General features: G+C 38.9%; 1 protein-coding gene across 10 annotated transcripts in view; it reads right to left on the reverse strand.

The window, feature by feature from the left end:
• The window catches only part of LOC136718813 (mitogen-activated protein kinase kinase kinase kinase 3), a 147,943-nt gene extending 124,868 nt beyond the window's left edge, over positions 1-23,075 (reverse strand). For 4 of the 10 annotated variants that reach the window (XM_066696559.1, XM_066696558.1, XM_066696557.1 and 1 more), the window contains exon 1: positions 22,600-23,075. In XM_066696559.1, the coding sequence (XP_066552656.1) occupies positions 22,600-22,698 (99 nt within the window). In that variant the 5' untranslated portion in view covers positions 22,699-23,075. The remainder of the gene's footprint in view (positions 1-22,599) is intronic. The other 6 variants (XM_066696560.1, XM_066696564.1, XM_066696561.1 and 3 more) reach the window with 3 other exon arrangements.
• Positions 23,076-26,974: the final 3,899 nt, after the last annotated feature.

Consider the following 26,974-nt stretch of genomic DNA (forward strand, 5'->3'; position numbering starts at 1 on the left):
CTACAGTAGCTCGTCTGTTGGATCGGACCACACGGCTCACTGATACTTCGAAACAAACCTTTGTAGCACACATGTGCATTTAAATATTATTTGACACTAGTTTAGGAGAAGAAGATGAGAACTTGAGGTAAATGCATATATACCTTTCAATTAACTGCAAAAATGTAAACTACTGTCTTTTGAATATACAAAAATATTACAATTTTAAAATTATGGGAAAGTTTAAAAAACATTTCAAATGCATTTAAATACTGCTCAATAATTTGCACAACCCCTAATAATCAAGATGAAACATGCAATTGAAACCCATATGCTCAAAGCAGAAGTATCAATATTCTTCACTTTTATTTATTCTCATTGCACATTTCTGCTGTGTCTTCCTGGCTTTAAAACTGTAAATAGCATTTGTTCTGGCTGACTATGGTAGATCATTACAGATCAGATAAGTCTTTGCCGGCAACAGAAGAGTTAAACTGGGAGAAGGAGATTGAGCCGTACGAAGAATTCTTTTAAAGGACTTTATTAAATAAAGAACTTTACAGACTGCGCCTGCCCGCCTGTGCCCACCTGATCAGTGGAGTTTTACAGCTGGACAATTGACTAAGTTGACTGTATACGAAAGTGTCAGTCATTTAAATAGCTATTTGAGTCTTAAGAAACTTGACCCTTGGAACAAACAGGGCCCTGCTTTCCTCAAAGACTTCGTCTTCAAATAAGTACGGTGGAAAACCCTGCTTGCAAAGAAGATTTTGTGCACAACCTTGGAGCCTTCAAACCAGTGGAAAATCTGTTTGGAAATGACTCTACTTTCGCGAAACCCCAACTTCCAGGTGCATCGACTGAGTGGAAGTTCTTGGACAAAGCCGAACCGGACTGCCTTTGTTCCAAACCACACGGACCTCGTGCCGTGTGCCGTTATCTGAGCCCGAAGACAGAGAGGCCTCTCTGCGACGAAGTTCAGATAAGTTTAACAGTTTGGAGTTTGTGATTCATGACATTTGAGAAATCAATTAGAAATGTTAATCTGTGATTCATAACTCTAGAATGTGTAATATCATTTAGTTTTCTTAAATATAAATGTGTGTTGCATTAAACTGTTTTGTTGATAATTTTAGAAATAAAATCTGTCAACGCCGAGAAATATCTTCTCATTCCTGTTTAACTGTTTAGTCTGAAATTGACACAAGTTAATAGACATTAGATTATTGGTGGCCCTGCCTATCCTTAATCATTGAATAATAATCAGTTAAGGGAAATTGTGGTAACAAGTAATGATAGGATCTTTCTCAGCACCTAAACGTAAATGAGACTGATATATATATATAACGAGAAGTTACCTGACATAAATACTAACCTGCGTTGTTATTTAATGTCTGACTAACAATACTAATGAGAGACTCACCTTCGTCTTACTAACCGGTATTGTAGTCAATGTGTTTATAACCTTTTTTGTTTAACGATTTGTGTGTTATCATATGCGATCCCATGGTCTTTGATTTGGTCACGAAAGTGATTTGTCTTTGATTTGTTGATCTAGAGTTGAATTTTAATTAGTTTTTCCCTTTTGTATAATTAGTGTAGTGCTACATTTAGTCTTTGTTTTTGAATAAATTTGACAATTTATATCTTTGGAATTGGTGTCTGCGTCCAATTATTACAGAAATTGAGTTCTACAAGATTCCAGGATTCGTGATAAGGTGATACTATAAATTCACTTCTTAAATTGAAATGTATAAGTGTACCTTACGCTACAGTATACAGTGAGGGGAAAAGGTATTTGATCCCCTGCTGATTTTGTACATTTGCCCACTGACAAAGAAATGATCAGTCTATAATTTTAATGGTAGGTGTATTTTAACAGTGAGAGACAGAATAACAAACAAAAAAATCCAGAAAAATGCATTTCAAAAAAGTTATCAATTGATTTGCATGTTAATGAGTGAAATAAGTATTTGACCCCTTCGACTTAGTACTTGGTGGCAAAACCCTTGTTGGCAATCACAGAGGTCAGACGTTTCTTCTAGATGGCCACCAGGTTTGCACACATCTCGGGAGGGATTTTGTCCCACTCCTCTTTGCAGATCCTCTCCAAGTCATTAAGGTTTTGAGGCTGACGTTTGGCAACTCGAACCTTCAGCTCCCTCCACAGATTTTCTATGGGATTAAGGTCTGGAGACTGGCTAGGCCACTCCAGGACCTTAATGTGCTTCTTCTTGAGCCACTCCTTTGTTGCCTTGGCTTTGTGTTTTGGGTCATTTGGGTCACCATCCACGACCCATTTTCAATGCCCTGGCTGAGGGAAGGATGTTCTCACCCAAGATTTGACAGTACATGGCCCCGTCCATCTTCCCTTTGATGTGGTGCAGTTGTTCTGTCCCCTTAAAAGAAAAACACCCCAAAAGCATAATGTTTCCACCCTCATGTTTGACGGTGGGGATGGTGTTCTTGGGGTCATAGGCAGCATTCCTCCTCCTCCAAACACGGCGAGTTGAGTTGATGCCAAAGAGCTCGATTTTGGTCTCATCTGACCACAACACTTTCACCCAGTTCTCCTCTGAATCATTCAGATGTTCACTGGCAAACTTCAGACGGGCCTGTACATGTGCTTTCTTGAGCAGGGGGACCTTGTGGGCGCTGCAGGATTTCAGTCCTTCACGGCGTAGTGTTACCAATTGTTTTCTTGGTGACTATGTTCCCAGCTGCCTTGAGATCATTAACAAGATCCTCCCGTGTAGTTCTGGGCTGATTCCTCACCATTCTCATGATCATTGAAACTCCACGAGGTGAGATCTTGCATGGAGCCCCAGACAGAGGGAGACTGACAGTTATTTTGTGTTTCTTCCATTTGCGAATAATCGCACCAACTGTTGTCACCTTCTCACCAAGCTGCTTGGCGATGGTCTTGTAGTCCATTCCAGCCTTGTGTAGGTCTACAATCTTGTCCCTGACATCCTTGGACAGCTCTTTGTTCTTGGCCATGGTGGAGAGTTTGGAATCTGAATGATTGATTGCTTCTGTGGACAGGTGTCTTTTATACAGGTAACGAGCTGAGATTAGGAGCACTCCCTTTAGTGCTCCTAATCTCAGCTCGTTACCTGTATAGAAGACACCTGGGAGACAGATATCTTGCTGATTGATAGGGGATCAAATACTTATTTCCCTCATTAACATGCAAATCAATTTATAACTTTTTTGAAATGCGTTTTTCTGAATTTTTGTTGTTGTTATTCTGTCTCTCACTGTTAATGTAGGCAACCACCGCTGTGTTGTCTGTCCCCACTAAAACATGACTGCCCCGAAGGGCCAGCGTGAAGTGATGGAGACTGAAGAGCACAGCTTGTAATTCCAAGGCGTTGATATGGAGGGCCCTGACGGGCGCCGTCCAACTGCCCCGGACTCCCTGTCCATTGCAGACAGCTCCCAACCTTGCTTGGAGGCGTTTATTGTCAAAACCACTCAGTGGCAGTGGCAGATTGGCCCCAACAGCACACCGAGGGTTAAATTTGAAGGGCTCCGCCACCAACGGAGCACCTTCCAGCACGCTGGAGTCGTGGCAAGAATGCATCCCATGGGACCCGAACCACCACTGCAGAGGCCTTAGATGAAGGAGGCCGAAGGGGAGGGTTTGGGACGCAGCCGCTAGAAGGCCCAGCAGCCTCTGGCAAAGGGACACCCTGACGCGGGTTCTCAACCGGAAGAGGGAGGGACACGCGGGTATGAAGGCAACTCTTTCTGGCACCAGCGTGGACAGCATGGCAATGGAATCGAGGCGCAGGCGGAGGAACTGCACAAGGGCACAAGGAAGAATGGGAAATGGAATCCCTCATGCTGCACCGGAGGGGGCACTTCACAGATCGCACGTTTCTCCAAGAGAGCGGCGATTTCGAAAATGCCACACACTGCAACGGGCCCCTCACTCGCATCCACACCACACCTCTGAAGGGTGGTGGATGGGTCTCAGCACAAATTTGTTCCATGTACATTACTCCATCCTAGTAAGGTGTTCTGTGATTTTCAAGTAGCATGACAAAAAATCCCCAAGCATTTCTTCAATGCACATTTAGGAACCTAAAATTTGGAAGCTGTGGGTATTCAGGGTAATGTAAGTAGATTATGAACTGGTTGATGTATAGGAAACAGAGGGTGTCAATTAGTTAGCAAACTTGTCAAATTTGCAGATGATACAAAAATAGGTGGCTCAGCAGATACAATCTTGGCAGCACAGATATTCAAAGGGACATAGACAATATTCAGGTGTGGGTTGACACCTGGCAGATGAAATTCAATGTGAAGTGCAAGATATTACATGCAGGTAACAAAAATGTCCATTATAATTACATTATGGGAGGAACAGAACAGGAAGAAGTAACGCCTAGGAGTCTATGTGGACTCCTCACTTTCCCCATTCAAACAATGTGGGGAAGCAATAAAAAAGGCAAACAAAATGCTAGGGTATATTGTCAAAAGTGTCGAATTTTAAGGGAAGTAAATGGAAATTGGGCTTCAAGGCATTCAAGACAGAAAACAGGAGACACTTCTTCACACAGAGAGTTGTCAATCTGGTACAAACTCCACAGCGATGTGGCTGAAGCTGAAAATTTGGGACATTCAAAAATAGACTGGATAGGATCCTTGGATCACTTAGTTATTAATGAACACCAAACGAGCATGATGGGTTGAATGGTCTCCTCTCATTTGTAAACTTTATGTTCCTTTTTTTTCCCCCCATAGGTTCAGATAGGTGTGGATTTAACTGGGAAAATTATCCTAGTGCTTGCATGCAAGGTTAATTTGGGTGCAACATTTGCTCATTTAACAAGCCAAAGATAGCCATACACCCGAAAGCAGTGCTTTAGTAGTAATCTGCAAGTTCACTGGCAGATTTCAGGTTTGCTACTTCCTTTAATGTTTCCAAAAAAGGATCCAAAACCCAAACATCCTTCACAAGGAATAAACTGTTATTTGAGTTCCTACTGAAGTACTTTCATCACAACCGTGAGAGCTATCTGTTATTAGCCCTCAATCTCCTTTAAAAACAAGAGAAAATGACTAAGGTCATCTTCCTCAAAGTTGGAAATTTGTATACTTGGTTTTCAATTGAAAGCATCCACTGCTTGCTTAGACTGTGGTATGTTCAAGTTAGGCCCTGGTACCACTTAGGCCTAACTCTTTAACTGAAAGGACAAAAAAATTATTTAAACTATGTAGATTCAACTAGAATATCTTAAATTTATACCGAAAGTCCACAGGGTCTAACAATTTTTAAATTCTGGTTGCCCAGCAGGGCAGGTGCTTTGAAATTTTACTTGCCCCAAAAAAATATTTCTGCCCACCTTTTCACATGAAGGTTATGCATGGTTATAAGGAATCTATTGGGATATATATGACCGTCATTGCATCTGGGATCTATCCTTCATTAGCACCAGCAACTTAAGCCCCATTCACACTGATGGCAATGTTTGCCATCATTTTTCCTGTTGCACCCTATTCACACTGGCTTTGAATGCCAGAAAATTGACACGCACCCATATTCTGGATGGGTTTGTACAAGTTCGGTCGTTTCATACTGCTAGATGGATATTTAGAGGACATCACACTGTTATTGTATATTTTTATATAAGCAAAACAATCACTACTCGGCAGCGCAACATGCACTGATTATAATATTCACAAGTATAGCAGCATATTGTTGTGTTCAGTAACTGCATACATAGAGCCCTATGATTTCCACGATGCGGAAAACGGGGACGGAATCGCGGAATTTGGTAATAAAAATTTAATCAAGTGTAAAACTTGGAATATTGCAGAATGTTCCATAATTTGGCTAAAATTGATTAAAAATAAAATAAAAAATCAAATCCCCTCCAAAGACAATTTAGGTGGATCAGCCCAAAATTGGGGCATCAATTACAAAGTATTAATTATCTGATAAACGATTTGAGATAAAGACATGCAGTGTTTTTAGCTGTGTAGCTGAGATTCTGCTGAAAAGAGCCATGTGCGGTTTGTTTACATCGCGCACTTCCTGGTTTTAGAAATTCAATGCAGCACATGGGTCTGGAATTGCCCAATGGAGAGGATGTTACTGTGTGTGTCATGTGCCATGGAGATCTGCTTTTTTAAACTAGCCAATCAAAAAAAAAAACTCTCAGGCAGTGGAATGGATCAGCTGATCAGTGTCAGGTTACAGACCGAGAAGCCAGAGAGGGGGGAAGAGGAGAAGAGAGAGAGAGAGAGAGAGAGAGAGAGGGGGGCTTATACAATTCAGCTCACATTACAGCTATTATAGATGCTGCTGCTATGTATCTATGGATTCAGAACAGCTTCAGCTATGCATGAATTATGCACTTATAATACAGTATATATTAGTGGAAAATGTACAATAAAGTAAAGAAAAAAAAAATTTCATAGGGCTATGCCTGTTTCTTTATCTCCTCAACTACATTATTATTAATGTTCATATTATACATTTTATTTATAAGGCATTCTTATTATACCCACGCACTCAAGCAAGAGTCAAACCAGACACAGTAAAAAGACAAAGTAAGCAAGAAAACAAGCAGGATAGCCAATAAAGGGGAGCAAGCAATAAAAAAAGGCTAAGAGGATTTTAAAACTTGCAACTAACTGAGATAAAACATAAAGACACAAAAGCATGTCTCTCATTTTAGGAAAAAAAAAAAAAATCTACCTCCACAGTCCAGTATTGGATTGCTGTGGCAGCTATTTGATGTAGAAAAGCCTGTAAACACTGAATTTAATGTTTACTTTATTTTTCATTATTAATCAAAAGAGTTTAGCAGCTTTCAAACTGAAGAGTAAAACAGCTTTGTGTCTTAACACCTGTTAATATATACACTATGCAATAAAGCCGTTTTTTTACACGTTTTCTATTGGTTTTAAAACTGCCATCTCAAGTTGTTTTAAAGAGAGAATTACGCAAAATGAGGAAAAACTCAAATCTTTAATAACACACTTGGATGGAATTATTTTTATCCAATTAATCGATTAATCCAAGTAGTAATCGACAGATTAAATCGATTAACAAATTATTCGTTTGTTGCAGCCCTAATGTTATTGTATGCATTTTGCTGCCATTTCTTAAACGCGCTAATCATTTAACTGCTAACTGCATAACATCTTACATATGTGTGACAATCGTTAGCATTACATACACCAACCTGTTGGTTCATCAATAACACTCATAATTGCTGCTACTATATTATTTTCAGCCTCCCCCATTTCTAACGACCTGGTCCGTTTCTAGTTACAGTCACAAGTTCTTGGTCAAAGGTGGCTTAACCTTTGTGTTGTGGTCTCAAAAATACGCCCCTATTCTGATTGGTCAGCTAGCTGACACACTGCGTCGACATGTAAGGACTTGACGCTGAATTTGCCGGCAAATCATTTTCCTGCTCCATTCACACAGACCGTTGCCATCAAATTGCCGGCAATTAGACTAGGACCCTTGCCAGAAAATTGCCGGCAATTTTTGGATGGGGTTTAAAACTCATCTTTCCAAGATTCTTGGAACAATCTGTCCCTCCTTTTCGAATCCTTCTCATCATTTGCTGATCTTTTCTGTTTATCTTTGGCATAATCAAATGCAAAACAACACGTCAGTGATGCATGTCGATATCTCCATTCACCCACTTGCATCAAGTATCTCAGGTTTGATGTCTTTTGATTGGCCACGAATGGACCAGGAGTTAATTTGGAAAACTCAGCGAGGACTGTTGATTGCCAAATATAATGAATAGCCTACTTTGTAGGTCACATGGCCATTTCCGATGTAAACAAATCAGCCGCGATGACATAATCGGTAGTAAAATGCAGATTTGTAATAACTTGAGTCAGTTACACACACACATACCGATACACAGTAACAGTAACATTATTATTTTTTTTATTTTTTTTATTGGCAGACGCCCTTATCTAGGGAGATAAGGTTTTCATCAAGGATGTCTCTGTACATTGCTGCAATCATCTTTCCCTCGATCCTGACTAGTCTCCCAGTTCCTGCCGCTGAAAAACATCCCCACAGCATGATGTTGCCACCACCATGCTTCACTGTAGGCATGGTAATGGCCAGGTGATGAGCGTTGCCTGGTTTCCTCAAGACATGACACTTGCCATTCAGGCCAAAGAGTTCAATCTTTGTTGATCATGGTCTGAGAGTCCTTCAGGTGCCTTTTGGCAAACTCCAGGAAGGTTGTCATGTGCCTTTTACCGAGGAGTGGCTTCTGTCTGGACACTCTACCATACAGGCCTGATTGGGGAAGTGCTGCAGAGTCTCTAAACAGAGACATGTTGCCCTTCTCCTCCGATCGCTCAGTTTGGCCAGGCGGCCAGCTCTAGGAAGAGTCCTGGTGGTTCCAAACTTCTTTCATTTACGGATGATGGAAGCTGCTGTGCTCATTGGGACCTTCAATGCTGCAGAAATTTTTCTGTACCCTTCCCCAGATCTGTGCCTCAATACAATACTGTCTCGGAGGTCTACAGACAATTCCTTGGACTTCATGGCTTGGTTTGTGCTCTGACATGCACTGTTAACTGTGGGACCTTATATAGACAGGTGTGTGCCTTTCCAAATCATGTCCAAATCAACTGAATTTACCACAGGTGGACTCCAATCAAGTTGTAGAAACATCTCAAGGATGATCAGTGGAAACAGGATGCACCTGAGCTCAATTTTGAGTCTCATGACAAAGGCTGTGAATACTTATGTACATGTGCTTTTTTTGGAGATTTCAAAACAAACTTCTTTTACGTTGTCATTATGTGGCTGTGAATACTTTCCGGATGCACTGTACAAAATATTAGCACAATACACATGCATACACACATACGGACAGTCTTGTAGATAAAACATTTACTCCTAAACGACTCCCTGCTGATCTGGAAAAACTTCTCTGGTTTGATGTGATCGATGCCTTTCATGATTTTGAAGACTTGAATCAAGTCCCCACGTAGTCTCCTCTGTTCCAGGGCGAAAAAGTTCAGTTCCCTCAGTCTCAGTAGGACATTCCCGTCAGACCTGGAATAAGTCTGGTTGCTCTCCTATGAACTGTCTCTAGAGCAGCGATATCTTTCTTGAAGTGTGGTGGCCAGAACTGTACACGGTATTTCAGATGAGGTCTAACTAGTGCACTGTACAGTCTTAACATTATGTCGGACCCTGGCCCAGAATACCCACTGCTCAGCTGTTATACCAAGTCTGAGCATTTGATACACTTGGAACTGCTAAACTACAGGTTCCAGAGGAGTTACGTGGAGTTAGAATGCCAACTTTATCCATCCTGCCCCACAAGTGCTCAACCACTTGTATGCTATCCCCTGGAAACTCCTGGATAATGCTAGCAATAGCGTAACTGAGAGCCAATCCATACCACCTTCTTGCCCAAGTACACTATTTTCCCAAGAAAGATGCATCCATGTAAATAGTGCAATTCTGTCAGAACTCAAACTGTGGATACATTGATTTGAATTCCATTTATGTTTGGGTTGTGGGCCCTACATATGTTGTTACAGAAAATGTGATTTCCATTGTTATTACCTTTAACAAAAAATTACCAGTGCTGAAAAAAAAATAGATTATTCAGATGGTGGATGAGGGAGAGATTCACCAGGAAAAAGATCCACATATACGTTGAAAATGTGGTTGTGTGCAGAATTCCTCTCCTCTCTCACTGAATCAGTTTCAGTAAGTTAATGACAGAGTGCCCATATACAATCTTTTGCATGTAAATCAATTTGAATAGTTCATGCATTTGAATGGTGTTATCTCAAATCAGAGTCACTGACTACATTTAAATGCACAATACACCGATCAGCCATAACATTATGACCACCTGCCTAATATTGTGTAGGTCCCCCTTTTGATGCCAAAACAGCCCTGATCCGTCGTGGCATGGACTCCACTAGAGCTCTGAAGGTGTGCTATGGTATCTGGCACCAAGATGTTAGCAGCAGATCCTGTAAGTCCTGTAAGTTGTCCTGTAAGTTGCGAGGTGGGGGCTCCATCGATCGGACTTGTTTGGCAAGCACATCCCACAGATGCTCGGTTGGATTGAGATCTGTGGAATTTGGAGGCCAAGTCAACACCTTGAACTCATGATTCATCGGACAAGTTCACCTTCTTCCATTGCTCCGTGGTCCAGTTCTGATGTTCACGTTCCCATTGTAGGTGCTTGTAGGCAGTGGACAGGGGTCAGCATGGGCACCCTGACTGGTCTGCGACTACGCAGTCCCATATGCAACAAACTGCGATGCACTGTGTGTTCGGACACCTTTCTATCAGAACCAGCATTAACTTTTTCAGCAATTTGAGCTACAGTAGCTCGTCTGTTGGATCGGACCACACGGGACAGCCTTCACTCCCAACGTGCATCAGTGAACCTTGGCCGCCCATGACCCTGTCTCTGGTTCAACGCTTTTCCTTCCTTGGACCACTTTTGATAGGTACTGACCACTGCAGACTGGGAACACCCCACAAGAGTTGCAGTTTTGGAGATGCTCTGACACAGTCATCTAGCCATCACAATTTGGCCCTTGTCAAAGTCACTCAGATCCATACACTTGCAAATTTTTCCTGCTTCTAACACATCAACTTTGAGGACAAAATGTTCACTTGCTGCCTAATATATCCCACCCACTGACAGGTGCCATGATAAGGAGATTATCAGTGTTATTCGCTTCACCTGTCAGTGGTCATAATGTTATGGCTGATCGGTGTATTCGGTAATTTGGTACATAAAAGGTACATATCCTTCTTTCTTAAATAAAAATATACTTAGGTCTAGGCATAGGCACCTGAATTGCTTAAATGCCACGGGCAGCAGGGTTTGTACTGCACTGCGTTTTTCTCCTTGTTCCACTGATATTCACATGTGGATGATGCCGTCTCAAATGAGTAATCATGTTCGACATACTGCCAGCGACACACCCGATTTCAGTGTAACAATGGCGGCACCCTGGAAACTGCAAAGCCGGAGACCTGAAGGATACGGGAGGGTCCTCAAGTTCTGGCTTGTCATTTGCGTTCGCTGTATTTATTTACGAGTTTGCATCACATGTGCTAGGCTACTTCAATTGCTAAGTTACGGCTCCAAGATGCGTCTCCGGGGAAACTCTTGAGTTTACAATTTTAGTTCCGCACACAAAACAGTAACGTGCGTGGTTCAAACTAAACTATTAATTCGGATCACAATCCGTTCGGTATGGTACGGATACATGTATCATTACACCCCTACATTCTGTGCGTCTTACTGGTTTTACTCATATCCTTGCAATCAAGACAGATGCAGCAATTACAAACTCTGATCCTACTATTCATACAGCGACAACATGAAGCAGAGTAATTTGACCATGTAGATAAATAAATCAATACAGCAGATTAATAAATGCACCTCTACCCCCAAGAGTCACAAGCTAACAATGGGTGAAAGTGCAGAGTAAGGAGAAAGAGTTGTGCCATTAGAATTTAAAGAGAATGGAAGCAAAACTTTCGAATGACAGAATGTCTTGTTTCAAGTAACATTGTACTCAGACATAATGAATATATTCAATCTGCACAAAACTAAAATGATAAAGCTGTGCAAAGGGAGGTTTAATTCCTACCCCACATAAAATCTGAAGAGTCCTGATAACATTACGAGGATCCCAAAGCAATGTCCTATTATCTCCCATGATTTCTGCCTTACTGGTATGAAGATCAGTTTTTACTTTTTTAGTTTTGACAGTAGGGCTGCAACAAGTAATCAACATAATCCATAATGTTGATTAGGGTTGTCACGATACTAGAATTTTGATCTTCGATACGATACCAGTTCAATTTCACAATACTCGATACCAATTCGATACCACGGGGAAAAAAAAAAAAATCTGTACACATAACATACATTAGCATTCCTTTCATAAAGATACACAATCTAAACTCCAGATTAGAGGTCTTCGCGGGTCCATACTGGTTCGGGTCCATATTTTAAACCGTCAGCCGGGTCCGGGTCGGGTCCCATTCTTGTACTTTGGGTCCCGGGTCTGTTTAACATTGTGTGTAATACCCGAGTGACGCGATGACTTTACCAATTGACGATTGGCTCTTTTATTTAGAAAGTGGGACTTATTCCGCCACATCGGTGTTTGACAGATGACGTAAACCGAAGTGCATTATGGGCATCGGCGCAATTTTTGAGAGATCATGGTTGGAGCTCGTTCACTTTCTAAATCTATGGCTGACGCGTCTCAGAGCACAATGACAGCACATTAGTAATGCTAACGTCAGTGGCCGTGGCACTGAATGAGCATCGCTATTATAATTCAAAATGGGCAAACAGTGGAAGTTATCGTATTATGCGAGATACAAAAAAACTGCAAAGCTGCAAAGTCGCATTCGTCCTCCGCCACCGTGACAGCAAGTGGGCTTTAGCTGAAATAATGAGCAGCTTATACAGGCGCTTTTAATCAGCAAGAGGAGCAACATGGATGTTATTTTACCAGCGTTCCTGGGGAGGAGGACGGACTGTGTGCTTCACGGTCCGGTACAGGAGAGAAGCTACTAACGTTACATATAGGTAAGACACAAAGTTTTATTTTCACAACTTGTAAATTAACTTGTTAATAGCGATTAGCTGTGGGATCTGTGCCGATCTGGTTCAATCGGGTCTGTGTGTCCCGGCCGGGTCTGGGTCTAGATTTCAAATAATAGTCGGGTCCGAGTCGGGTCCAGATAGCACATTTACGGCACTTCTCGGTTATGCACGGGTCCGGGTGCAAACTTTCAAATAATAGTTGGGTCTGAGACAGGTCCGGATAGCACATTTCCGCGTCTCTTCAGGTTCGGGCACACATTTTTAGACCCGTGAAGAACTCTACTCCAGATCAAATGGGCCGGAGCAGTAAACACAAGTACCATAGTATTAAGAAAACTTCTTGCATTCATTCAAACATTTTCTTCAGAACAATAGAGTGCAAGTAGCTAATAACACTCATGTATATTTTGGTAATTTATTCAGCCATCATAACACACAGCATTCTGTGACTGGTTTAATCTGGCTTGTTGTAGTAACAGTCAATAGGCACATTCATGTTTTACGTTTTACTGCATTATTATTGCATAGATTTATAATATATTGAAAATGTGTTCCATATGGGAATTTAATGTACTTTTATTTGACATACAGAACATGCATGTAACACACACCAGTCACTATACAGACCAGAAAATAATACATTAAATAACAGGCAAATATATCTACACAGTCTTGAGCCATAGTTGATCCGTTAAACAATATTAATACTGGATATAGTAAAGGTAACTCATTCATACCGTTTAACTTACGTTTTAATAGATAAAGTCATGTCGGTTAAGAATCTTATGGCAGATAGCCAGAAAATAAAAAATGAAATCGAGCAGCATTACCTAGGCTTATATTATGAATATGCTGAGGATATAGCTGAATCAATAATATTTGTTTTGTAAATACACATGTTATTTTTACATTGCTATGAATCAGTGAAGACTAGATCTGCAGCTACATACAGCTCTGGAAAAAATTAAGAGACCACTCCAAGTTCAGAAATCAATGTTAAGTGGTCTCAATTTTTTCCCGAGCTGTATTTCAGGCGGCTTTTGCAATACAAAAGTAAATATCTCTGCGTATGTGAATTTCTCCCACTTATCTGTCATTATATGTTACAAAAAATACTGAATACGGAGTTTGCTGTAAACTCGTCAAATGTAATAAGTTATAAATACTTTCTTCAGCTGCCGGACCGCAGTTTATGCTGTAGGTTTGAATACAATAAAGCCCACGATCTGGGATTTGTAATGAACTCAGTCATTGTGAAATAATTTGTATCATGTTGAGAGCTGAAAGATATAAATGTCTAAACATATATTCAAATATTACCATTATTTATTTTATTAGCAGATGACACAAAATATACAGAATTGAAGAATCACACCTGATCTAGCTCTCGTCTGCCTGTCCTCTCATCAGCTCAGCAAGTTCGTAACTTTCCTGTGGATTTCACTCTTGATCTCGCTGCAAACCCAGGTCTCTATCAATGCCTTGATCAGTCACCGTCTGATCATGTGCTCATTATTTTGTATCAGGTGCGGCTGGCGATAGGCTGGCTGCTGTTAGTGTTTATTAGATTACTGTTGGCACTACAATTCAGTATCTGCAGGACTGAAGATGCCCCTCGCTCAACACGGAATAAAGACACTGCCAGGTTGCTAAATGCACAGAGACAGACCTGTCGCTGTTTCACGCTGTTCAAATGCAGTCTGTGGTAAATGCACTGCGGTGTTGAAAAGCGCCTTCCTGCAGCTGTATACAGACAGTCAAACCCATCTCAAAGCGTTTTCGTCACACAGCTGTTGTATAAAAGGAGACATTTTGCAGGTGCGGTGGTTGTGTTTAATCCAAAATCTTGGATTAAATACTAGAAGCGGTTCTAGTGTTGGAGCTTACCAAATGTAATCAATCCAATCAATACCAAATTGAACAAAAATACTACATAAAAGTTGTGCAATGTCTCGGCGAATTGTGATAATGCAGGCTTTCCATTTGTTCATCTCCTGGAAATCTGTGAAATGACAGCTTTATAAAGGGAATCACTCACAGGGCTAGGAACACAACAGTGATACATGTTTGTTTATCGCACTTCCAGAACTGATGCTTTCAGAGCCTCGTTTTCGCTGGGACTGGGAATAAGGTCCATTGGTTACAACATCAGCTGACTCTTCTTTGTTTCCACCTAAGGTGTATGGTGTCACTACACGGACAAAAAGTCTTTCTTTTGTCAAGTGAAAGACGCAATCACACAATTTTTGTTATACAAGTAGAGTGCTCCGATACCTCGACCGAATGCATAGCTCAGAACCGTTTCTGAAATTTGGTATCATGGTAGTATCGAAGTATCAGTATTGTTGACAACCCTAATGTTGATTATTAAAACTTGTTGGAAAAATTCAATTAGTTGGGTCTACCTGGAGCACAGCTCCCCAAAAATAAAAATAAAAACATGGAAATGTCATGTAAGTCTTCTAAGGTTCGGGAACACTTTACATTGCACACTGCAAAGACGACAGTTTGTTGTAAAATGTACAAATCTGAACTCACATGGCACAGGAGCACAACAATGATGCATGAGTTTGAAATTGACCTTAGGATTGACTTCCTTGTCCTTGGGAAACTGACAATGACAGAAAAGAAAAGAGGACCACAACAAACTAATTAATATTATTAAGCTACACACACAGCCCGCTATTGCCATTTATGTTTTATTCACTGCAACTCGAGTGCACAGGTATGTTTCCAAACATAGATCAGCAATTTTTTGTGATTTTTTTTTTTTTTTTTTTTTAAGCTGTGTAGCTGAGATTCTACTGAAAAGAACCATGTGCTCAGTTCCTTTGCAGGTGGGCTTAATGAATGTGTTGCAGTATGAGTACACAAATGCATTTGAACGTACATTGTTTATTCATATCCACACAAAAAAAAAAAAATCCTACACTGAATTGTATGTTCTTTAGTCTTACAACATATACATATTTTGAACATGCATACGAACATTTCTGACAGTGATTCCACAGTAAAATCCCTGCCCAATCCCATCCTTTTTATTGGATAGCAGTTGAGAATGACAAGTTAACACCATTCTTGACATGCATCAAATTTTTTGCAGCCACTAACTAGGCCAAATGTTCCCATTTTTCCCATTTTATCATATATTCTGCCACTGCTGTAATGCACTGTGTCTAACTTGGTATTACCCTCACAAATTGTTCTGCTCCCTTTAGTTGCCATCAACTGCAAAATGTCGTCCTTTCATTACTCAGAAAAAAATATGCAAGATAAGTCCCCTTTGACTGGTTTAATAACATTGAGAAGTCCATGACTAGTGCTAAATTGGTTCAGTGAAACCAGCCATTTAAAATGTAGCCTAACTCTCTAAAGAAAAAGTTAAACTGATGTAGATATTTAAAACTAAAGCTCATGCAACCAATCAGATATTCCATCACACACACACATATTCATAAAGATACATAACAAGCTTCCTTTCCCCTGCATCAGTAGCTTGCTTCCACATAGGAGGTCATCCGACCTTCTGAAACACTGCCTGGGCCAAAATATTACACAAAATTACTATTTGCAAAAAAAAAGGACTTGCCATGAATTACTCCCAATAACAATGTCTTTTATTCTAAAGATATTTAAATTAATGACTTAAACTTCTTTCAGATTTGTAGGACCAACAAAGTCAACAATTTGTCAAACCCTGCCTGTTACAACAAAAAGCAGGTGTAGAAAGTCAGTAATGAGAGGAAATGGAAATTCACAACCATAATACTAGTTAATACTAAACGGAATCCAATCAAGAGAAGCAGAAAACAAATCTGTACTACGTCAGGGAATAATTAAGAGATTAACTATAAATACTGAATAGCAGCACTTATTAGCCCTGGGATTGCAGTCACATTCCATTTTGCTCTTCATTACACAATTCATATAATGATCCTTTCAGATTTACATTTTCTGAACACCAACTCTAAATTTAAAATTATTAACAGTAATTGATTAATGAAAACAAGTGAAGAATTATACTTAATTCAGCCTTTTGATTTTAACATTGAGCCACTAAGATTACCTGTTTGCAAGCTGTCTCTAGAATAAAAAAAAAAAGTGAAAACAGCTGTGACTCACAAGACAAAATAATGTTTACTTATTCAAAGTACAAACAAAACCATTTTGAAAAGGCCAAAAGCAAGTAGCCTAAATAACAGGGAAAACTTAAGCTAGTATCAACATAGATTCTGGACCTGATACTATTGGGAGTATTATTCACTATAAAAGATTAATTTTGTAAAATCTAACCACAGAAGGTTATTAAACAACTTTGCAATGAAAGACAAAAACAACAGTCTGACACAATAACTCAGAGTGGTTCTTAAACAAGTTTATAAAACAGGCCATATAGCAGTACAGGAATACCTCAATGACAACATCTATGGCCTAACTGTCATGAATTTCTACTACTTATTTTCAAAGTGTGACGGGTGTAGACAAAGCTAATCTTATTTTTGCAGAAATAGATTAGCACAAACTGCCTGCCTTCCACTCAGACAGGCAGGCCCTCGGCAGCTACTTCATAAACAATGGAAGATCAATTTACTCAGTGCTTTGTGAACTACTTTGCAAGTTACTGTTGAATTTGAATGGGAGGCAAAACACCGGAGTGCCCTGAAAGATGGCTGGACTTCCTGAAAAAGAAGGAAATGACAGACTTCCAAGGGAAGCCAAAGAAAACACATTGCTAAGCAGCATCTGGTTACACAATCTTTATTTATTTTTTTGCCTTAGAAAGGGGATGGATATTTTTACAGTGTCACTATGAATAGAGTTTGACATTAATATAAATTTTTCATTTTACAATTTTTTTATTATTATTATTTTTTAAACAAAACAACTCAGGACTGCATTCAGTTATGAATAACTTGGGATTTCTGCTAACTTTCATCTAATCAAAATGCAATGGTTTTGCTTACTTTAACTGCACAAGTTGGAAAAGACAATCCCAATTATTTCATCTTTGTTTCCACTAACCATTAACAGGGTAACATTGGACTTATTATATTTCACATACAATACAAAACAAACAAATCCCTCAACTAAATTGGTCTATTGCTTGATGTCAGAGCCTGCTTCTTGTTACTTTTCCAGACAAAGTATTGATGTTCCATTACTGATAAATGTAGTTCAGGAAGAGAACATGAGATGCTGATCATTCATTTTATACAGCTGAATTTATACTGGAGCTATCTAGTTAAAGCACCTTGCTCAAGGGTACAACAGCAGAGTTGTCCTCCAACTGGGACTGAACCCAAGACCCTGTGCTTCAGAGTCCAGAGCCCTAATCCACACTGTTATTCCACAGTGTTGCCCACTTTTGAGAGTGATTTAATAATTCAATAGATCTGACCCTTCAGGTCCATAGTTTATGCATCCAATTAGTCTCCATTGGTCTATATCAAATAATGTTATATACATAACACTTTGATATAGACTGATATACAGTGAGGGAAAAAAGTATTTGATCCCCTGCTGATTTTGTATGTTTGCCCACTGACAAAGAAATGATCAGTCTATAATTTTAATGGTAGGTGTATTTTAACAGTGAGACAGAATAACAACAAATAAATCCAGAAAAATGCATTTCAAAAAAGTTATACATTGATTTGCATGTTAATGAGGGAAATAAGTATTTGATCCCCTATCAATCAGCAAGACTTCTGGCTCCCAGGTGTCTTTTATACAGGTAACGAGCTGAGATTAGGAGCACGCTCTTAAAGGGAGTGCTCCTAATCTCAGCTCGTTACCTGTATAAAAGACACCTGTCCACAGAAGCAATCAATCAATGAGATTCCAAACTCTCCACCATGGCCAAGACCAAAGAGCTCTCCAAGGATGTCAGGGACAAGATTGTAGACCTACACAAGGCTGGAATGAGTTACAAGACTATCGCCAAGCAGCTTGGTGAGACGGTGACAACAGTTGGTGCGATTATTCGCAAATGGAAGAAACACAAAATAACTGTCAGTCTCCCTCGGTCTGGGGCTCCATGCAAGATCTCACCTCGTGGAGTTTCAATGATCATGAGAACGGTGAGGAATCAGCCCAGAACTACACGGGAGGATCTTGTTAATGATCTCAAGGCAGCTGGGACCATAGTCACCAAGAAAACAATTGGTAACACACTACGCTGTGAAGGATTGAAATCCTGCAGCGCCCGCAAGGTCCCCCTGCTCAAGAAAGCAAATGTACAGGAAAATCTTGGGTGAGAACCTCCTTCCCTCAGCCAGGGCATTGAAAATGGGTCATGGATGGGTATTCCAGCATGACAATGACCCAAAACACACAGCCAAGGCAACAAAGGAGTGGCTCAAGAAGAAGCACATTAAGGTCCTGGAGTGGCCTAGCCACTAGGATTTTTTTGTTGTTATTCTGTCTCTCACTGTTAAAATACACCCACCATTAAAATTATAGACTGATCATTTCTTTGTCAGTAGGCAAACGTACAAAATCAGCAGGGGATCAAATACTTTTTTCCCTCACTGTATATATATGGCTTATATAAATTGCACAACAGCACACATACATCTGTCTCACACCTATTAAAAAAAAAAAAAAAAAAACACATAATCCAGGACAATAGAAATCACATTAAAATAAGGATCATCCATTCAGCAATTAAGTCCAAACAACAATTACTAAGCCCAAAAAACTGAAAAACAGGATGAACTTAGCAGCTGTGTGTTCATTGTCCGGTTACAAACTAGCCAAGTGAAAATGTAATGAGGGCTCTTACTAACTGCTTCCTCTATTTCTGTAGTTTTAAAACAATAGGTCATACTCACAAAACAATTACAACAAAGTTCAGGCCATATATTGACAGGAAAAAAACATTATGATTCATGCACTCTCTTCCTGATCCCAAACTGCAAAATCCATAACCAGTAAAACAGATAAGCAAAAACATTTTTTGCCCACTACCATCAACTTAAAGCAGATGTTCCTAAACTGTGGGGCGCAAGACCCTCATGTGGGGGTGCGGGGAAAGAGTTGAACGGGTAAGAAGTCAAGACGAGACACATGTAATCCACGAGGAGATCCGACAACCATTCATTGCCACTCTGCTGAAATAAATAAGTTTATCCATCGACCTATCTCAATGAAACAACTTTTTCTACAATGGCACACATTCACATTAAAAACAAACTATAGTCGCAACTCACAATAGTGGAAATCAGGTCTCGGTTATTGGATTATTCCATATCCAATCAAAATAGAGGATTGTTGAATAGCACCATCTGTGGGGTGCCTATTAGTAGTTAGACCAAAACACCTGCAGTATGTGAGGTGATGACCCAAATGTATAAAGGGTCGCAAGCCAAAAAGTTTGGGAGCCTCAAACTTAAAGTATGTTTTTATAAACCAGAACTAGTAAAGCAGTCACCTACATTTACTATAATTGACTTACACAAGAAATCATCTACATTTTTGTTGGTCTATTACTTGATGTCAGAGACTGCTTCTTGTTACTTTTCCAAACTAAATATCAGTGAGAAGAGAATAAAATTACAGATACTGTGATTTATTTACCCTGGTGTGAAGGGTTGCAATGATGCAGTTAATAATTTGATTGGATCAATTAACAAGCTCTGAACTTTGTTGGAAGAATATCCAGGAAACACAGTTTGACACACCTTGTCACCAAGCATCAAGCATGAATTACTACCACAACACACATGCACGTGTCTCTTTAAGAGCAGTGGTGTTCTCCAGAAATCTGGAAACTAAAGCACATCAGCACCTCAAGACAAGCCTTTTGTGTCAGGCAGTGAACATTAAAACTCTACACTAACATTAAATTATCAAAGGCCACTGAGCTGCAATGAGACAACATTGAGGTAAGGTTCCTGTACATCACCCTTCACTGTCCATTAAGCATCTTCTTGTATGTCATTTTTGCTAAATACATAGTCCGTCCAATGAAAAATCTAAGAAATCGTAATCCAAAAGCTAATCCCAAAATAGATCAAAGACAGAACAACAAAATGGCCTACCTCCTCAGAGTCACTGCATATATTTAACAGAGGAAGAACACTGTGTGCTAATTCCAAACATGTATTCTAAATGTAACATCTCCCATAAAGGAAGAAAACAAAACTGAGCATGATGTTTATTAATTTTCATTTCATGAACCATAGTCTCCTATTTAGTTTGTAATGATGAAGAAAGAAACCATTACTTTTGCAATACTTTAAATGAACATTAGCATTACCCACTAGCCCAGCATTTCACACAAAGCCAAAGGGATTAACCCACTCTTCATTAACCTGGCTAAGCTGACCCACTCCTGACTCACCTACACTGCAGCCAGTTCAGCTGAAGGATAGTTGTGTTTCCCTCTTCTACAGCTAGGCAGACTACTGTACACCAGCAATTATTTCTGTGCTTGGTGGTTTTTCTTTCTGTATGTATGTGATAACCCTTTTGCAAGTGTCCATCACAAATCCTAGAATGAACCATTTCTGTTGGTCAAGACAATATCTTTGCAACATGTGGTTGAATTACAAGGTTTTAGTTTAACTTTTTTGCAGATTGCAGTTCAAACACTCTGTTGCAGGTCACATTATACCATAGCACAAGAATGCAATCTCTTTTAAAAAATAGTTTGCGCTGGCAGATAAAATGTTATGTGGTGAGGCGTGACAGAAGTAATATTATTTTAACTTTACCAAAGTACATCACTGGAGATTCCCTATATTTACTCAAACCTCAGATGCATTATGCATCTATTAATGAAGCCATTTCTGCTTTGAAATACCATGTTGTATCCTTAATTCATCTAAACAAATGATGTTTGGAGTTCTTTTTTCATAATTGTTTTTTTAATATTAAAATTAGTAGCAAACTAGACATGATTTCCTACATTTTTTAATTATTCATTTACAAAACTGTGTTTTACAAATCTTACTGGTCTATCCCTAAATGCCCATAATGGGGAACACATTTTTAAACAAACACTAAAAAGTTTTTAAAAACTAGGCTACCGAGTTTTAGAGGTGTTCATTAAGCTACACTCAAAACAAATTATAGGATACCTTTAAAAACGTCTGGCCTGCATGTTACATTCCTTTTGCTCATGTAACATGACATGGTTACAAAACAACTAAACAAATAACATTCTATGAAATGCCTCTTCTATGTGGTTGAAATACACGTTTGTCTTTATTCATTACAATGAAACTGCAATGAAGAATCGATATAAGTGCCATAATGTTGCAAATATGACATTACAGAAGTAAAAACTGTAAAGGAAAATAGTTCCCATGGCATTCTGAAAGGATACCTCTGAGCACATATGGGCCCCGTATTGTTGCGTATGTGCTACACAGGGGAAATAACACGAAAACAAAACGGTCCTCCTTTTTAGAAAAAGAAAAAGAAAAAGAAAAAAAGACAACGTAGATTCGCAGTTGTCGAATAAACTAATCACACATCTGTGCTTTTTTGATTGATTCTTGCGTGTCCGTCTGTGGTTAGGGCCTAGTTTGTTGTGGAAAACCAGGGTCTTCCTTTCAAGACATTTTCGGCAACATTACAGGCAACGCAGTTTCCAACAGGCACGTAACATGACACAAAACCTGCAGTCGTTATTGACTTATGGTGGGCTCCATTAAATAATGGATTTAATAATACAAAAAAACGGAGACTAGGCAAACCTATAGTATATGCGTTTCTTCGATTTAAATCGTTAACCAATTCCTTTTGATAATTAAAAAATAGCATATGAACAGTACGTTTTACCACCACACAACCGCTTAAACCACTTCCATTCTGTAATGAACAGTATCGTTCCCCTGACACCATTTTCCCATCATGTCAACAAAATACCTCGTCACTGCACATACTAGCTGGTATGAGAACATAAGCACGATATGCTTTGGTCAGCTCGCATACATATAATAATAATAATAATAATAATAATAATAATAATAATAATAATAATAATAATATGTATATGTACCTTGTAGACATCTCCATAGGTGCCGCTTCCTATCCTTTGAATCAGCTCGAAATCCTCTTGCGGATTCCGTCTGGAAAGGTCGAAACTGGAATTCATCATTTGAACCCCGGTTTCTGAATTCCAGTCTTTAAGTTTAAGGGACGCCGATTGCACAGTTAAGTAGAAACAAACAAATAAACATATGGCTTCAGAAAAAAAAAAAATCACAGCCCGACTTCAGTGTAACTTTAACATGGCTTCCACTGCGCAATACGCGTGCGCAGGAGTCTAGTTTACATGATCCAAAGGGAGAATGCTAGGAATCGGAAAAGACTGAAAGAAGGATGGGCAGGGAAAGCGGATGAGCAGCGAGTCGAGCGAATGCATATTAATCGCCACATTTACAGTATATATTTTTGGAATTCATGTACATCATTCAACAACACCTTAATTATGGTGTATAAATAAATAGCACAGTTTGTAAAAATAAGAATAATATTTCTATGTGCATGTGACGCATGCTCCTGCCAAGCGAAGTGTCTTGTGTTTTGAATGCTAGGGAGGCAGATCTCTGACAAACCGGATTGTTCGCATTTTCCTCGCGTTATCACCTGGACGATTTTCAAACTACCACCTCCACAAACACGCTTTGCTGGCTATTTGCATTTTCTGTCATTAAACTTTTAGGTACAAAGAGTTACATTCAGTTGATAAGTTCAGTTCATGAAACAAAAATTAAAGGAAAAAGACGAATTTTATATTTCAAGCACTGAAATCTGGTATATATGCTATATATAATATATAGAGAGAGCAGGTATGTACCTAAGTTAATGTACATATCTGGTATACAACTTATTCTGATGACATTTGTATGATTCTCACAGAGGCTTATTATTGGTAAACTTAATTTGTAACCAGAGACAACCCCATCGTATAAATTACCTTAGCTCGGTGGTAATCAACATTCGCTTTACACTATCGATTCGTTGATAGTACGATTAGCTGACTTGATCCTGATTCCAAGATACAAATATGCTGATATTTATATTTTTTCACAAGAGAATATAAGCCTATATGTAGGCCTATAATATTTAAAATGCAGGCCATAATCAAAACCCACTTTGTGTATTTAACTACTGTTCAACAAAGGATGAGATGCAAGCTGAATACTTGCAGTCCCTTAAAACAAGTACATAAACTAAACGTATACTTTAATAACTTGTCTTTCCTTTTAAAATGATGTTTTTTATATATATATATATATATATATATATATATATATATATATATATATATATACTCAAGATACATAATATATGTATTTGTTTGCATGGAACTACGTTTTTCATTGAGGCCTACACATTTCTAGAAGAAGAAAATAATGTCTCGCCAAATACAACAGTCAAGAGATTTGAGGGGGGAAAGTAGTCTTTTACAAAATGTCATAGTTTTGTTGTTTGTCCGTCTCAAGGAGTGATGCTCAAGCCATGGAGGTATTGCCTACAGATGCTTATTTTGTGCATCTAAAAAACTGAAATAGGACACCATCCCTGAGGAGGACAGTGTTCAACACAGCATGGGACAGAGGAGCAAGCGATACTTTCAAGCAAAATAAAGTTAAACATCTCCACAACAATTAAACTGCTGTAACCGATACATAAATCTGGAGGAAAATCTTAACTATAGTATATGGCACTAGAAACAAAAACATACAGAGTTTCCTGGCTTTTCTTAATGACTGTAAATCTACTCATATGTCTATTTATTTAATTACAAGATGAACAATGAAAATTTATTATTTTAAGGAGATCTAATTCTGTTAAGTTTGACTGTTTATGTATCAAATAATCTTCACCCACTGTTGTATAAAGGCCTGCACATGATTCTTCTCCCCAGTTCTGTTGTCTGATTCTTGCCAATTTAATTTCCTCTTGATATACAGTTTGAGGGACTAGGAAATGTAGACAGATAGCTAGGATGAAATGAACTAAAAGGAAACGAGTGCAAGTATATTGAAATATAGAGTTTGATACTCATATTACTGCAAAAGTGAAGTACCTGTGATTGTCACTGTCAGACACTGAAAGAGAGAATTTAATGCTTCCTGCATAATAAACAAACAGCTCAGGTCATGAAGTTCTTTAACAAGCCACAACCAACGACAGCCTTGCAAATCCAATTTGAGAGCGCAATGATACTGTGCGACATTGGACTGGCGCCAAAGGGTGGTTTTGGTGTTGGGGGAGGGTTGGGGGAGTTAAGGACAAGCTGCAGTCTCCTGGAAATCAATTTCAGATCAGCTGTTATATATTCAGATCAGATACATTTCCAGCTAATATTTGTTCAGTAAGGCGGGGGGGGGGGCACTTGCACTCCAATGTTGCCTTACTGTGTCAGTGAATAAGGCCTACTGGGAAAAAGCTTTATTGGATTTTTTAGAATGCTGGTTTAAGAAAAAACTTTTTGCAGGTGAAGTAATATCACAAAGTATTTTATAGTATTTTCCTTTGACTGTTGTATGTTGAATGTAAAATAATACTTATTTTTAAAGACCAGGTATAGAGAGAGGCGAGAGTCTCTCCTGATGTGGTATTTGGAGCACAATCGGGGGACTTGAAGTCAGCTGTGGTTTTGTTAACTTACTGTATGACGGATAGGTATAGGTAACCTGGGAGCTCCACAGTACTAAAAGTGAAACTGCATTTAGTCCTCCATGTATTGTTACAGCTTTGCTAGTTTGCACTGTGGATTCACAGTGCTAAAATAATCAAATTACTTTTACTTCTCTCATTCCAGACTGAAGAACCGTTCCATATTTCTCCCTTGTCAGGATCAAAGCAATGTGATTAATAAATATTTGGCAATTCTAAATTGATGAATGACAATAGATAGATAAAGTGGCATTACTGAAGAATATGCTAATCTATTAAAATAGTAGCAGGGTGTTCAGTATTATAGGGAAAAACATGTTTCATTTTGTCAGTCTGGTTCTTGGTAAGTGTGTATGTGTGTTTGTTTTATTGCATGAAGAAAATACATACGTTTCTCACCTGCGTACCATGCATGACTCATTGTCTTCCAAATTCTTTCTAGACAATAAGGTATTTACCAGAAGTATTCACCTTGTGACTCGTCATGCCTTTAAGATGCAGGCAGTTTCAGGCATCATAATCACAAACAGCCCAAGAAAACTAAAATAGTAGCTTACCACAGTATTTTTGATGAAAGTACAGTTTTACTTGTAGTTGTAATGTATTAGTTTTACTGTACTGTGTTTCAGGTTGTTGGCCACTAAGTTAATTATAGCAATTTGTATTAGCCAAAACCAATAAATCTGTTGTATTATTTTTTGACTGCAGTACTACTGTTGTATTATTGCAGAAGGTTTTAATTTTAATACTTTGTATTGCCTAGGAGTGTATGTCTAAATGTATGTGTTAATCTAATTTGATGGAGAGCAAATACATAGAGCTGTGATGTACCAGACTGACTAGTGAAAATAGGTTATTTTTGTTCAGAGGACTCTCACCAGCTAAGCTCATCTGTGTGTATCTAAAACTAAAATCCTTACAGGGAAACTGGCACGGTCCCTAAAATCGTGGTTTAAAAGCATCCTTACATGTTGACATCATCATATAAGCAATCATATAGGCAAGTTTTAAAACTTAAAAATTGAAAACTTATCAAGTAATGGCAGATGTCAAAAGCCAGCATGTATACTCCTTCAGGGTTTCAGGATGTGTTTCCTGGATAGTGGAAAAACTACAGATCTGTCTTCCCTGCAAAAAAAAGTCATTATTATGAAGTCAACAGTGTTAGTGTTCTTACTCCATATTCTTACTGTTTGATATTAACTGGGGACATCATGAATTTGCTTTATGTAGTAGTTGAGTTGCAAAAGGAACACAGCAGACTTTGTGAGTCATGCCAGGTGAGAACTGACAGGCACAACATACACAGTAGTGATGGGCTAGAGTTCAAGTGATGATAATGAGAATCTCAAAACTTTATGACTTGATCACATCATATTCAAAAGCAACCTTATTTTATTTTTCCTTTCAGTGTCATTGTAGGAGCTATTGCTTGGATCAACCAACTCTTGTTAATATGAGACTTAAATTACCAATCATTCCTCAATGCTGATTGTAAAGTTTTCAGTCAGACTTGGCAATATAAGGAGTTTTCAAAGCTGTGTCAATTCCCAGTGGCAGAATATCTTTGGACGAGCATTGTTTTTCGCTTGCAACAAGATGACAAGAGACCTTTTCTGCAGTCAGGTTATTGTCTATTACACCAACACAAAAATAAAGAGATATGGACAGGATACTGATTCTTTCTGCCCGAGACCCTTCCACTGTTGTGAGCCCAAGCTATAACACCTGTGTCTCTCTGCTGT

The sequence above is a fragment of the Amia ocellicauda genome, chromosome 23 (assembly GCF_036373705.1).
Source record: "Amia ocellicauda isolate fAmiCal2 chromosome 23, fAmiCal2.hap1, whole genome shotgun sequence".
In the NCBI taxonomy this organism is placed as follows: Eukaryota; Metazoa; Chordata; class Actinopteri; order Amiiformes; family Amiidae; genus Amia; species Amia ocellicauda.